The sequence below is a fragment of the Mauremys reevesii genome, linkage group 8, assembly GCF_016161935.1.
Source record: "Mauremys reevesii isolate NIE-2019 linkage group 8, ASM1616193v1, whole genome shotgun sequence".
In the NCBI taxonomy this organism is placed as follows: Eukaryota; Metazoa; Chordata; order Testudines; family Geoemydidae; genus Mauremys; species Mauremys reevesii.
In genome coordinates, this window is record NC_052630.1 from 33965946 (window position 1) to 33982160 (window position 16215).

General features: G+C 39.5%; 1 protein-coding gene across 1 annotated transcript in view; it reads right to left on the reverse strand.

Annotated features, from left to right (window-relative positions):
• Positions 1–16215, reverse strand: part of SIL1 (SIL1 nucleotide exchange factor) — a 257546-nt gene that overhangs the window by 177103 nt on the left and 64228 nt on the right. The window contains exon 3 of the mRNA XM_039485336.1: positions 12017–12152. Coding sequence (XP_039341270.1) covers positions 12017–12152 — 136 coding nt within the window. The remainder of the gene's footprint in view (positions 1–12016; positions 12153–16215) is intronic.

The following is a 16215-nucleotide window of genomic DNA, read 5'->3' on the forward strand; positions in this document are numbered from 1 at the left end:
CTAGTATAAATGAGGTTTATTAAAAATTCAATTTGTTTCCATTGTTCATGCAAATCTGTGATGATCTGACCAGATGGATACAGCTTTCTATTTCCTGGATTGCTCACATCAGGTTTTGTGAAAACTAAAATACCCTTGTGGTTTAACTATGTATTTCATCCATTGCTATTGCCAGTACTAACATAAATATTTCAGACACTTGCATGATAATGTTTTACAGTTAGGTTTGGGTCAGTAAGAAGCCACAGATTCAGAAGGATCATTATTTCAGCTAAAGTAAAGGCTTAGAGAACTTAACATGCCCTACTTAGTGGCACAGGCAAGATCCACATTTGACTAGTACAATACAAAATCCATAAACAGAACTTAGTGTTGTCTCACTTCAATCAAATTAACCTGAATATACCCTAGCACAGAATTCTTATGCCAAAGCAGCAGCATTTAATCCTTTTGTAACCAGACACTGGGGATCAGGAGGAAGGTGACAAAGAATTTGAAGTGGGACCCTAAGATCTGCATGCAGAAATCTACTCTTGTCTACTATCATCTCATTTTGTTTAAAAAAAAATCTTTGATATCTGATAATCTTTGATACTGGCCCATTTGGCCAGCTAAACATATTCAATGCCATAAAGACTGATGTCTAAACATTGGCACATATGGGGTATTTTATATCCCCAATGAATCACTCTTTCCAATCAAGTCACAGGCAGTGGTGGCTCCAGGCACCAGTGCAGCAAGTGCGTGCCTGGGGTGGCCTGCCGGTCGCTGTGAGGGCAGCAGTCAGGCAGCCTTTGGCGGCATGCCTGAGGAAGATCCACCGGTCCCGCAGTTTCGGCGGTAATTCAGCGGCGGGTGCGCCGAAGGTGCAGGACCGGTGGACCTCTCGCAGGCATGCTGCCGAATCTGCATTACCAGCGGACCTCCCGCAGGCATGCCAGCGAAAGCCGCCTGACTGCCATGCTTGGGGTTGTTGGTGTCACTAGGCATAACCCTAGGTAACTCAGGAGGGTGGAAAGCCATAAGTGTCAATAAAGCCTTCTGTAGTAGGCCTGAATGAACTAAAGTCACTCCATGTCTGACCAAAGCGCTTCCATGTTTATGTTTGAACTTTAATCAACCTAGCAGGCCAGTAACCGAGAATGGAATGTACAACAGCTAGCTCAACCGTGGTACTGCCAGGAGATAATGATGGGGCCTGCTTACACCTGGCTGGGGGGGGGGGGGGCAGAATAACAGATCAAAGAAATAAAACAAGATAACTGTTCACAGAAGAGTTACTAACGAGTTAAAGTGGTTTTTGCCAAGTATGACTTAACTGCTTAATGTAATTGCTATTGCAAAGTGTATTTGCTGCATGGGAATGAAAGGTGGGGGGAGAGGAGGAGTGTGGGGGTGATGGGAATGCTTAGCTGAAGTTATGTATAAAGAGAGGAAAACCGCTTGTATCTGTGTGCAGGATTTGAGATTGCTATGTCTCCCTTGCACCTTATTTGGGCTCAAATAAACTTGGTATTGCTTCTCCACCCTGATGTGTTAATTAGTGCGGCGCACACCGGGCAACGAACCCCTGTTGCTGTCCTCGGGCCTCTGTGCCGGCAACAGGGTGGCAAAATACATAGAGCCACCCCTGGTCACAGGGAATCAAAACTCTCAGAAAATGTCTTTAAAAACTGTTCACTACATGAATACATTTTTTCAGATGCAAGCTTTCGCCTGTTTAAAACCTCCAGTATGCACAAATCAGATCGCTACTAATCCCTTTGCTGAATGCACAAAAACCCAGACAAGTACACACGTATCAGATAGCTATCTACCCGAAGGGCAGGCTGAGGCCCCTTTGAAAATGTAACTATAAACAAGGCATCATCAACTCCCTCACTGAACCGACAATGGTTTCATTCCTTACAGAGTACCAGGCTCACATAAGCCTCCTCCACCTTTCCCCTGCAGTTTAAATAACAACAATAACCACAGATTTTTAAAAACCTGCAATAGACATTAAAGAGTTCGAGAAAAGCATTCTGGTGTAACTGTAGGTACCAATATGGGCCTCCACAAGTAGTAAATTAACTACTTCTTATTACACATTCCATGATCCATGTAGTATAGTCAGAGAGTGCTGATTTCTATTCATGCTGGACAGGATTCTGCGATATGAGACTTAAAACATGTATAGGGGAAGACTGCTGCTGAGTCTGCCAACAAGTTGCTAGACTCTAAAGTAAACTTAACCAGTCAGTGGAGATCTCGGTTCGGTTGCTGTGGTCTGTTACCCTACTAGTCTGTAGGCAGTCACTCTACCACATAAGCAAAACAAAGTCTTCCTTTGGCCAGTCACTAGGAGCTATGCTAAGTTCCTCTCAAATGGTGCTAGAATTTGGATACAAGTCTGTATGATCAAGATACTGTTCGGCCTATTTAGATATCACATTGGTCTTTTTGGGTGTGAATACAAACTCTCACCTTCTCCCCTACTTAAACTAGCAACATTTTTTCCTTTCAAAAAATGGCTTCAGCTTGAGACAGCAAGTTTGTAAGGAAGAAGTTTCACAAAAAGACCCAGACATACACTGTATGAATGCACAAGCATATGAACTGAGTCCCAGACAGCAGCCCTGAAAAATCTCTGCAGGAAAGACATTTCTCTAGCAAACTGAGGAAGCTGCTTTGGATATGGCTCAATATGATCTAAAGACTTCAGCTACTGTGGCACTCCCAAGGTCACAAGCTCTGCATACCATTTTTTCTGCACAGAAAGACAGCTCTCTCTCTCACCCCTGAATTTATCCACATAAGCCACAGGTAGTTTTTGAGATGGACGGATGGGCTTGCTTTCATCTAAGTAAAGAAATGAAAACTCAACATCTGGACCATAACAAACAAAAATTTTTAACTTTAAGCTGTAGTATGGATGTATACATACATATTAAGGAATGACAATAAAAATGACTAACCATTTGAAAGCATGGAAATGAACAATTAAAGAAAGGAAAATACACACAGAGCTATCACACATTTTTTTCAATAAATGCACATTTTAACTGCTATGTCACTGACATGAACCAAATATACTAGGGCTGTCGATTAATCACATTTAACTCACGCTATTAACTCAAAAAATTAATCACAATTAATTGCACTGTTAAACAATAGAAAATTCAAAAAATATTTAATACATTTCAATTGGTATTTTTTTTTTTACATTTTCAAATATGTTGTTTTCTGTTACAACACAGAATACAAAGTGTACAGTGCTCATTTTATAATATTTTTATTACAAATATTTGCACTGTAAAATGATAAAAATAGAATTTTTCAATTCACCTCATACAAGTACTGTAGTGCAATCCCTAGCGTGAAAGTGTAACTTACAAATGTAGATTTGTTACATAACTGCACTCAAAAACAATGTAAAACTTCAGAGCCCACAAGTCCACTCAGTCTTACTTCTTGTTCAGCCAATCACTAAGACAAGCAAGTTTGTTTACATTTACGGGAGATACCATTGCCTACTTCTTATTTACAATGTTACCTGAAAGTGAGAATAGGCATTCGCATGGCACTGTTGTAACCGGCATTGCAAGTTACATGCCAGATGCACTAAAGATTCATATGTCCCTTCATGCTTCCATGCTGATGATGTTCGTTAAAAAAATAGTGTGTTAATTAAATTTGTGACTGAACTCCTGCTCTGTTTTACCCACATTCTGGCATACATTTCATGTTATAGCAGTCTCTGATGAGGACCCAGCACGTTGTTTGATTTATGGACATTGTCACTGCAGATTTGACAAAACGCAAAGAAGGTGCCAATGTGAGATTTCTAAAAATAGCTACAGCACTCAAACCAAGGTTTAAGAATCTGAAGCGTCATCCAAAATCTGAGAGGGACAAGGTGTGGAGCATGCTTTCAGAAGTCTTAAAAAAGCAACACTCCAATGCGGAAACTACAGAACCCGAACCACCCAAAAAAAAAAACCCCAAAAAAACAAAAACAAAAAACACACCAACCTTCTGCTGGTGGCATCTGACTCAGACAATGAAAATGAACATGCATCAGTCTGCTCCGCTTTGGATTGTTATTGAACATGGATTCATATTCTCTGGAATGGTGGTTGAGGCATGAAGGGACATATGAATCTTTAGCGCATCTGGCATATAGCTATTTTGCAACGCCGGTTACAACAGTGCCATGCAAACATCTGTTCTCACTTTCAGGTGACATTGTAAACAAGAAGTGAGCAGCATTATCTCTTGCCAATGTAACCAAACTTTTTTGTCTGAGCAATTGGCTGAAGTAGGACTGTGTGGACTTGTAGGCTCTAAAGTTTTACATTGTTTTATTTCTGAATGTAGGGGGGGAGGGTTGTACATAATAATTAGACATTTGTAAATTCAACTTTCATGATAAAGAGATTGCACTATAGTACTTGTATCAGGTGAATTTAAATATACTATTTCTTTTGTTTTTTAAAGTTCAAATAGTTGTTTTAAAAAATAAATAGAAAGTGAGCACTGTACACTTTGTGTTCTGTGTTGTAACTGAAATCAACATACACCTCTACCCTGATATAATGCGACCCGATACAACACAAATTCAGATATAACGCAGTAAAGCAGTGCTCGGGGGAGGCGGGGCTGCACACTCCGGTGGATCAAAGCAAGTTCAATATAACACAGTTTCACCTATAATGCAGTTTAAGATTTTTTGGCTCCCGAGGACAGCGTTATATCAAGGTAGAGGTGTATTTGAAAATGTAGAAAACATCCAAAAATTTTAAATAAATGGTGTTCTATTATTGTTTAATCGCGCGATTAACTATGATTAATCCTTTTAATTGCTTCACAGCCCTAAAATATACATGTGAAGAATTTTGATATTAGAAACATTAAGACTCTAATTTCAGTCTTCAAATGAAAATTTTTAAATATCCAAAAAAGTGAAGGGATGCAAACATTAAGGATCTTGTTCTACTGAAGGACATAAATTCACACTGTGTAGAGGTTAAGCACAGGAGTTTATTACACACAGCGGTGGCGGAGTGTTACCTTGTTTATTAAGCTCAGAGACACTGTTAATTGATTACAATAGAATAGATTGATGGGTGGGGGAAAGTGACGGGGTAGGCAGTTTTACACCCCGGGATAGGTTTTGCAGCAAGACAAGATAAGCATCATTAGCCAATGGTTAAAAGGTTACATAATGTCTTTGCCCATGGTTTTAAGTTAGCAAGTTAACATTTAATTAATACTTTGATAAAATATTATTAGTATAAAATATATATGTTGAATTTTGATTTGGGGTTTATAGGAATGGAGCAACTTTTTTGATTGTTTAACAAGTACGTTTCTAGGCGTTAAAGCAAAGAAACAGTAAAAGTACATGATACTACAGATTTTTTTTTTTTTTATGTTTTAAGGCAGGGCACTGGTCCCTGGGAAGGGAGGTGGAAGGATGCCATATCTTATATTGACATGTGTCAACTTTTTATAAACTCAAGGTTGGATTTGTGGGAATAACGTTTCTTTGCAAAAGAGACTAAACAAAAAATCCCTGTTGTTATTGTGCTAATTTGAAACATAATTATTCAGTTATTGCTTTAACATCTGACATTTCTACTGACCAAGCATATTTTTAGCAAAGGCAATGTTATTTTGTTAACGCCAGCTTTTTTTTAGCTGATTACTATTTGCTAGGACTTTGGTCTCCTGACCAAACTCTGGACTTTGGGTCTGGAAAAGAGCTGGCACAATCCATATACCAGGTTGTTTATATAAAATGCACATGCATTTTAACCCTTCATCTACCTATTAGGAAACCTACTGAATAAAGTTGAAGCCTAAAGGGAACACACACACAGAGGTAGGGACGCACCAGCTGTAGAATCACACAGTCTGCAAACAGTTCTTTATGAGAAGACTCAGCTAGGAAATCACCCAGCACTCAAGTGCAGCTCTCCTCTGGAAAGTACATCCAAAATAATATTGTCTTGTGCTGTAGAGAAATCTATACAACGGAAACTCAAACTTGCTCCCTCTCTCAATGTGGAGGAAGATATGCACAACTTATTCTCTCCCTCCATCCCCAGTTAGAAATTGCACAAACTGGGTTTTACAGAAACAAGTTTATTAACTATAAAAGGCAGATTTTAAGTGGTTATAAGGGATAGCAAACAGAACAAGGCAGATTACTAAGCAAATAAAACAAAACACGCATACTACATTTACGATCTTAAAGAGACTGGTTTCAAGAAGTAGTTTCTCACCCTAAATGTTGTTTTAGGCAAGTTAGAGAGTTTCTGTAGCTTAAAGTTCCAGGTATTTCTCTTTACAGACTAGATTCCCTCCATCTCAGTCTGGACTCAGCCCTTGCCTTTCCCACAGCTCAGTTCCTTTGTCTCTTCAGATACTTTCAGCACTCTTTCTTCCTGGACAAAACGGCAATGGAGAAGAGTCCTGTTTTCCCTACTCCCCAGCCTTACATAGAATTTACATAAGGCGGGAAGCCTTTGTTTTCAGCGGAAAAGCAACAGCAGTGTCCAAGGTGGCAGTTTTTACCAGGTGACGTTATCACCTTACCTTGCAGTGTCAAAGCAGCCATGAAACCAGATTTATTTGCAATGTCTACAGGATGGGATCCAATTCTTCGAAGACTCATTGTCTTTTTCCTAATGGCCCATTAAGGCTGACTGCTGATTGTCTGGTGGGCATCTCCAAGTATAGCCACAGTTGTAATTGTTACACAGTCAATATTCCTACCTCCAGAGACAGAGATGATACATGCATACAAATTGGATAATCACAATCAGTAAATTATAACTTTTCCAATGATATCTTACATGAGCCATCTTGACTAAAATATATCTTAATTATGCCATATTCATATCATAAGCATATTTCTATAAATAATATAGAGCATCACGTCACAATCCCATCTTATTTTATCTTCACAGCAATGTATTCACTAGGAAGCTCTTTCTTTCTAACCGTAGCAAACGTGAAAGCTGATCAATACTGTGAGTGGCTTATGAGCCTTGATTTCCAAACATCAATATGCATTTATCTCACTCAACATATCTAAGCTGAAGGAAACAAGTGGTTAAAGGACTGAAATAATAAAAACTGATAATTCTTCTGAAGGGGAATGTAAACATAGTCCAGAGTTGTTAAGCAGCAGGAGAGAAAGGATCTGTGGTGATTTCTAAAGGTGCAGAAAATCAGTTTCTTCAGATTACCCAAGATCTCCAAAGTATGAAACTTTGCCCTCTGAAGTAAAAGAGAAGAACACTGATGATTTTGGTGATCTTGCAAGTGAGACCATTTCTATGCCGTCAATGTCATAAAAACACAAACACAATGACAGTCATTGTTTCAGGCCTTCTAACCAGCTCTCCAGTATCAGCTTCATTCAGCAGTAGCCTCTGTCTCGGACACTCCAAAAACAGTAAAAAAAAAAAAAAATCAATCTTTGTTTATGCCATTAACACAATGAAAGGTGAAGACTTGCACACGATAAGAAAGTTACAGCCTTCTTTTATGCTAACATCATCATCTTCAAAGTAGCATAAAGTGAACCATTTAAAGAAATGATTGAAGCTTTTCACCTCAGATATACTCCTCGTGACAGCTTTAAACTCACAGATCCACTAGTAGATGTTGAAAGTGAATACGGAAAGGAAAAATGAAAGGAAGACTTGAAAGAATTAACACTGACATTAATAGAATGTTAATTGAATCTGAGAAACGAATAAGTAAAGACTACAAGCATCCATACAGGGAATTGTGTGTACCTACTTATTAAGTCACAGAATTTGGTGGCCAGGTTGCTGAAGACAGCATCCAAGAACACAGACAGAAGTATGGCAAGGATATTGTCGCCATTTGCCCAGAAAACAAAAATATAAGTGAAAAGATCAGAGATCTCACATGCAAGTCTCTTAAACTTCTAATTTATGGGTGTCCAGCACACTAAACTTAATTGAGGAAGAAGCAATGCCCCTAGCAGAGTGCTAACCTATTTTACTGGGATTTCAAAAACTTTTCTGCAGCCATTATCAGCCTCATAATTTGTTGACAGAAATGGAAGATTGATGCTTCAGCTTCCCAATGACACTTGATGGAACAGAACTCTCAGGATAACCGTCTCTCTAAATTTACATTCAGCTACCCGAAGCACATTGAAGTTTGCACTCAGCACAAGAAGGGCTTGTATAAAATGTGTGCTGTATATTGATCAAACAAGGGACTGACTCTACAGAGAGGTACTAAATTTACAAAAGCAACTGCAGAAAATTTGAGGGATTTAACAGATTACAGCCTGATGACACTGTCACACGGTCTCAGCAGAAATCCAGTTTGATCTAATTATCAACAATGAACTGGAATCACACAAGGATAAAATTGAAAAACAATTCCGAGGAGCATTGGCATCTTTCAATTATTTAGTCAACATGACTGACCCCAAGTACAAGAGTCACAGGCTGAGATCAGCACAGAAGACGATGAAATGCTAATATGGCTCATGAAACAATCACAAATCCCTTCTTTCTTCGCTAGTATTTAAAGATCCAGATTTCTAATCAAAATGTTTGTTTGTCAAGGACATTCTGTCACTGTTTATTTAATCAAAATGATGGAAGACTGGAAGTAAATTCACAGAGAAAAGGACAGCACAATGCAGAACTCTGACCATTCTTAAAAGACTGGATTCCTGTATTACCATTTTAGCACCAATTGAGCGTGTCTTTAGCAAGGTTAAAATTCAATAACAGGATAGGTGTTGGAAAAACAAATAAATTGGTAAAACTGAATCAGAATCTAAGGGTTGATACAAAAGAGCAGTGCTGCTAGTCAGACTCACAACTTGACTATGTTCTGTTTTACTTGCAGAAGTACAAGCTTTTCATTTTAGACACGGTGTGTATTTTTTAAGTTTGAGGAATAAATATGCTAAAAGTGGACCACATTGTACATATTAAGTGTTTCATTTCAGAAAAATGTTAGGGATAGAGGAGGTGTTGGGGATGGATGTTTATGGATCTTTTCAGGTTGGGGAAGTCACAATAACCCTAATGCTTTTTATGAGGTTCAACACCAAAGGCACATGCTCATCTGCAAAGTGAGGCTCTACATGGACAAAACTCAAAGAGCAATCACTGGTTAAGCCATTTACAACTGTATCCTGAAATTCCTTCCCTAAGACCAGCAGTGAATGCTGATGAGCTCCCCACTTTATTAAACTATTTACTTCGTTTGCATAATTTGAAGCTGCTAAAAAATAAAACATAACAAAATGCCCAAGCAACAAAAACAGCAATGACATTTATAACAACTGCAAATATATAAATATTTTACTTCAACAAAAGGTGGTGATCTGCCAGTTTGAATACTGAGTAGGGACACAACAAGACTTCCATACATAATGGTGCAAAAACTGAATATACACACACACACACACACACACGCACATCGCAGCTGTGTGAAGTTTAAGGGATTTTTGAAGACATTTATGTTATAGAAAGATTTACATATGGGAAAATTGTTCAGCTATAGCAGGCTGAAACCTCAAGAGCATCTGAAAGACATAATTAATTTTATAGGGTTTTATAATTTTAAGAGCTGCATCAGTACTCAATATTATTGTCAAAAGAATAGTTAACACTTACTACACCCTTGTGAGGTGGGAAAGCATTTTCCCAATGTACACGTGGGGAAACTGAGGCACAGAGAGGTTAAATAAATCCAAGACCACAGTGGGAGGCTTGCTATTTCCGCCAATAAACCAAAACGTGTATGTGTTAACTGAGGGCCTGTCCCCCTCAAAACACATCTACTGTGCCTATCGTATGAGATCTTGTAGTGAAGTCAAAATGCTGGATGTGTGCCATCTCAGTTAATCCATACCCAGTGGCAAACATCAGGTTATAACTCCACTGCAGAATCAAGCAGAGGCGGTACTGATCTGGGAGGGAGAAAAGTTTACATTAAAACATCTCCAAGAACTGCAAAAGGAATTTGGATTAAGTTTCCTTCTGGATGGTTTCTCTCTGAAGTCTGCCCCAGTGCTCACATTTTTCTTGAAGTCATTTGAAAACATGATATGTCTATAACAATGAGTACAAAAGCACTTATACTGTGTTGTGTTGGTCCTTTTCATGACTCAATCCAGTGACATTTATCCTAGGGAGATCACGGAAAGTAGTTGCTCTCACTTTGGACTGTTCTGCACTTGTGAGAGGAATGACATGACAATTTTATGCAGAGGTGCTCATCATATACTATAGTGGGGATCTCTAAGTACTGTCCAACTGGCAAACATGACCTAAGAGACACCTTCTTTCCCCTGTAACAGCATGATGAGGATGAAGCTGTTCAACAGCAATTTTCTATTAAGAACATAAGAACGGCCATACTGGGTCAGACCAAAGGTCCATCTAGCCCAGTATCCTGTCATCCAATGGTGGCCATTGCCAGGTGCCCTAGAGAGAATGAACAGAACCGGTAATCATTAAGTGATCCATCTCCTGTCGCCCATTCCCAGGTTCTCGGAAATAGAGGCTAGGGAGACCATCCTTGCCCATCCTGGTTAATAGCCATTGATGGACCTATCCTCCATGAACTTATCTAGTTCTTTTTTGAACCCTGTTATAGTCTTGGCCTTCACAACATCCTCTGGCAAGGAGTTCCGCAGGTTGACTGTGCGTTGTGTGAAAAAATACTTCCTTTTGTTTTAAACCTGCTGCCTATTAATTTCATTTGGTGACCCCTAGTTCTTGTGTTATTGCTTGTGAACTCAATTGGCCACCTGTTCTATCATGGAATACAGGAGCACAAATCAAATATTATGCCTGCAGGCATTTATGCTGCATACTTGCAAATACATGTATATACAAAATGGTGGGATCCTCAGGCTCTTGGGAAGCTGACAACGAAGTCCTCCGTGTCGCGTATTTTGGCCATCCCTACTCTGAGGTGTCTAGTCTCCACTTGGTGGATATGCATAGCCATCATTAATATTAACCACATATGAAACAAGGGGAGACTAGATTCCTGAAATAATAAGCATGAGAATCTTTACCTGAGATAGCCCACCTTTCATTTTCTTTATCATAAAGCATTTAAGAAGTCTGAAATATAACATACTTTCAAAGATTAACTGTGGGACAGAAACACAGATTCTAACCACAGTCACAGAGATTATAGCCAAGCTGTGAAGGGCATCCAGCACAAAAATAGATTCATTTATAATTTTATTCTCTGTAGGAGTCCAGTGACTATTGCAGGTTTGCTAGTTATGTCCCATAAGTCTTTGGACAGCCGCTGATTCTACTGGTGCCTCTGTGCAATGGCCAAGAATCTTACATTCTGGGACAATGCCAGCAACCCAGAAGAGCCAAACTAAATACTGGGGTATAATCTTTTAAAAGTTTGATATTAAAGTCACACACATTAAGCCAGAATTAAGAAGCACACTTTTGAGAAATATGTAACTTAGATTTAAAGGAATAAAACTAGACTTGAAACAGCTAAGGATTAGAAAGCTTTCCTCTTATAAAAACTGCACAATATTACACTTACTACTCTTAATAGCAAGTTTGCCATCGAGCAATATTTAATCAACCCAAGAGGCCACAGCAGACCAGAACAGCATGTGCCAAACATATAAAATCCATCTTTTGATAGACATAGAGAAAAAGAAAGTGCTTCTGAGCTAGTAATGGAGGCACATCATATACCATTTGACTGACAGAAAGCTCAGTTAGTTGTAAAGTCCTGGAGGTGCACTAGCAGAAGTTCTTGAGACTGACAATGACCACACAACACCAGATTTGGTGGTAGTCTTGTTTCCTTTCACTGAGGCAGAAAGCTGTTCTTCCCACACCAGACACCTCTTTGTTTAAACACCAAAAAATGCAGTTGGATTTGATGGTTATTTTTAGTTTCTATGATGTTTCTGTCAGTAATGTCAGATGTAGTTTCAAAGGGACACAATAATTCACCATCAATGTGTTACCTGGACGGACTGTTTGCCACTGATATGTTGGGTAAAACACTTCTAAGTCTTCAGGATCAAGATCATCCTCTGCTACTGACTCTTTGCCATTCTCTTCTTTTAAGTCACTTTCTTCTGTTTTTGTTAGGGCAAACTCCTGTAGGATACACAAGATACAGCTCATTAGTAATTGCACCTGGGTTATGTAGTGTCAGTGGAGAACACATTCCTCAGGTTACAAAATTTCCCCCTCTTTAGCAAGTTTGTTTTTTGACACCTGAGATTCTTTCTACATGGATTAAAAATATATTATTAAAGATTAGACCAGTATAACTGTTATGACATTTATGTTGAACAAAGCAGTGCATCTTATTTCCTATTCTAGTGCAGGTTGCAAGCTTCAAGCAAGGGTTAACAGAGCCAGATCTATATTATAGCCCAGGCTGGTAGCACTGCCTATTAGGAAGGTTGTGTGACACTTCCCATCATAAAGACGCTGTTTTCAGTAGCTTAGAACTTTGCCAAACTAACTGTTCAGATGAAAGTTTCCATGCTGTGTTTCTGCCTCAGACTGAATGTTTTTTGGAAAACGTCAGCCAAAACTGTATGGCCATTTCCAAGACCAAGGATAGGGGAAAATATGTTGTTTTGTCCATGTCAAAAAATTCTGGCAACCTCTTCTTTGAGAAGTTTCTAGGGCCCCCATGCTTTGGAGCAGGGATTTGACATTTGGCAAAGGGGTACCGTTTGAGTCAAGAATGTGCCTTTGACTGTCCCTTTGAAAATCCACCCATATTTGACCAAGTTATAATCCTCTGAAGGAAAAAAAAAAATCACAGTTTACATATGCTCAGTAGAAACCTGTTAGATAGTTTAATTCCCTGACTATTCCACCCACACTGAGCATTCTCCACCCTGGTGCTGAGCAGGACTTGCCCTGCAGTTGCAACTCTGGGCTGCTACGTGCAAGGATCTGGACCAGGAGTCTGTCTTTCCTATGCTCCCAATGCCCCCACCCCACCCCCCGCCACTGGGCCCAAACAATGCAGTGAAGGGAGCTGCCTGATTTGAATGCAGATCAGAAAAGAGCCAGACCAGGGAGGGGAGGGAGTAGATTTGGTCAAGCAGCCGGGGAGGAGGAGGAGAGTGGGACCGTGAGCCAGGGAGCAGAGACTGGGACTGGACGGGGAAGAGGACTAAGACTGGGGTAGAGGGTGACTGGGGCTGGAACAGGGATTCCAGAGGGGAGAGGTTAGGACTTGCTGGATAAAGAGATTGGGACTGGAATGAGAAGCCTGAGGATTGGAGGCTCAGATTAGGGGTAGACTGGCTAGGTGAGGAGAATGGGTCTGGGTGAGGACCTGGGGTGGGGAAGAGACAGGAATGGGACTGGGCAGAAGGAGTCAAGTTTGGAGGGAATTGGCAGAAGAGTCTATGCCCACTAGAACACACTCCCTTTCAGAGCATGGAATGGAACTCAAGATTCCCGAGTCCAAACTTTCCTCTGCTGTCACCAAATATCTGTGAAACCAACTGACAAAATCCTCCTCTTGTCCTCATCCACATATAAGATGACAGTCTACTACAGCTACTTGTTATCATTGTAATCACAAGCCGCACAGTTCTGTGCAGTGGATATAAAGGTTTCAATCTTGCTGATGAACCATGTAGGTGTCAAGATGATGCTGCATGATGGAATTTGTTTCTTCATTTTGCTTTTTAAAAAAACCTAGGAAATCACACACACAAACTTAAAAGAACCTTTTATTAAGGTTGCAAAATCAAGCACTCAGAAGTTAGGTAGTGTCAGAATTATGGTTGTCTACACCTTACAAAATAGGAAATGCCAGAGTTAAGGCACAGACAACCTTAAGTCTGGCATTTCCCTAACTTTTGAGTGCTTGACTTTGCAACCTCATTCTTATTTTAACATAGGGCTGGTGGGTTTGTGCACAGCTGTGCACGTGTATTTATATTCTTTGGGATATTCAGACAGAAGGACGATTCGGTAACAAAAATGAATCACATTGAAAGGAATGGCTATTTTGTAACAATGCAGAGACAGTCTCAGTTTTAGAACCTCTCATCCCTTTTGCACCTCTTTTTAAACTGGATTTTATTTGTAGCATTTACATTATATTAAGAGCTAAGTAGTTATATCTTGATTAAACAATAAGGTGGTGATCGGATCACTATCTACAGATATCTGAAGTGTGTGAATACCCAGACTAATGGATGACAAACAGGAAAAGTTTCCAATCAATGAGATCTATTAGTGTGTGGAACAGTCTCCCAAGGAAAGTAGTGGAAGCCCCATTACTTCAGGCATTTAAAACTGCACTGGACAAAAAAACAATTAAGAATATGCTGTAAGTAACAATCTTGAACTGGGAGGAGATGAGACAGTGAATCAGATGTGACCCAATATGTCTTTTCATCTCAGATTTCATAGGAATTGTCATAATGGACCAGACCAGTGCTACATCTAGTTTATTAACCTGTGTCTGTCAGTGACCACTTCCAGACACTTCAGAGGAAGGTACAAAAAAATCTATCAGTGGACAATTTGGAATAACCTGCCTGTAAAGGAAGTTTCTTCCTAATCCCTCTCAAACAGTTTGGCCCATTCCCCAAAACAATAGGCTTTACAGTTGTTACTCTTCTAATAAATATTTTTAAAACAAAACAAAACAAAATTAAGTGGCTAACTGAAAATTCTGGACCAAATTCTGCATTCACCTCTCCCACCAACTTCAATGGAAGTTGCATATGCATATTTAATAGAAGAATTTGGATTGTTTGCATTTAAGTGTATGTTACACAGTTTCTAAGAAATGTTTCTGAGTGTGGGAAATATCAGTCTGTAGTTCTGTGCAAGACATGTGCACTTAAAAACAATGGTGATAATATATTATAATGATTGAAAAGTTACAGAACATTTTTATTTTAAATGTCAAAAGGACATAAATTTGAGAAGTAGTACAGGGAAACTAGAGCTTAATTCATACTTTTCCTTAGTGCATGATGAGAGGATTAGAATTGTTAAGATTATGACAAATGGTTAAAGCTTAGTTACAGTCATAAACATAAGTAGTCAGCTTCTATTGATGAAAGTGAGTGTTAACATTTTCTGAGCCAAGATTCAACAAAGCTAATAAAAATGAGCCAATCGTTATTACTTTGCTTATTTATGTTGTTAGATTATTATCCAAGAGGGATTTAATGATATACAGTCCCATAATACATTCATCAACATGCCTCTTAATTTTATATCTGTTGAAACACATAATGGAGACAGCTGATGTTTACGAATGGTCTCCATTCAATATGTGTGCTGCAAATCTAAATGTACTGTAAGGGGTAACGGTACGTGTCTTTCTTCATTTAAACAGTTGCTTCAGCTGTTTGGCCTGTGATCACTTTATAACTATCCCATTTTCACTAACAGTCTAAATACCATTAACATTTGCTGTGCTAATGAAAATTGGCAATTGCACAAAACAAGTTTATCATTATATTTTCTACTTATATAAAGTACATCAATTGGTAACTACTTTTGTTTTCCTTAGAGATTCAAAAGGGTAGAAACCAAAACAGGTTCTACAAAGAAAGATGGACATTTCCTTAAAACCAGATACAATGTTAAATTGGAATTAAAATTGAGATTATTCCCAGTCCAGGAGATTAGACACACCCCAAATGGGGTTCCCTGTGCCCCATCCTTCCTTAAAACTAGTAGTGGCGGAGACCACCTACATGAGCTCTTCTGGGCTGGCAGACGGCCCCCATTACCACCCCCATGGCCAGGCTGAGGCCTTGCCTCTCCTCAAGCCACCACTACCTGTCTGCAGACAGGCTGGGATCTGTCGCTGAAAGGGAAGGGATTGAGCCCTTCCTGAGCAAAGGACTCTGTATGGTGGGAGCCTTGCAAAGCCATGATAATGTAGTGGTAATGAGGGTCATTCCCATCTCAAGGTATGTCTACACTACACACTAAGCCTGAGCTCTGACTCAGGTCAGCAGGCACACAAGGCCCTGGTCCTAGAGCCCTGGTAGCGGGGTGGGTCACAGTCTGAGTCCCGCTATGACTCAGGTCCTAGCCCTGTCATTTTGCAGTGTGGATACAAGTCAAGCCACATACTTTAGTCACAAGGACTGCATAGTTCAGTATGGACGTATTAACACAGCTGAGACACCCAGGTCCAGCAACTGTAAACCCA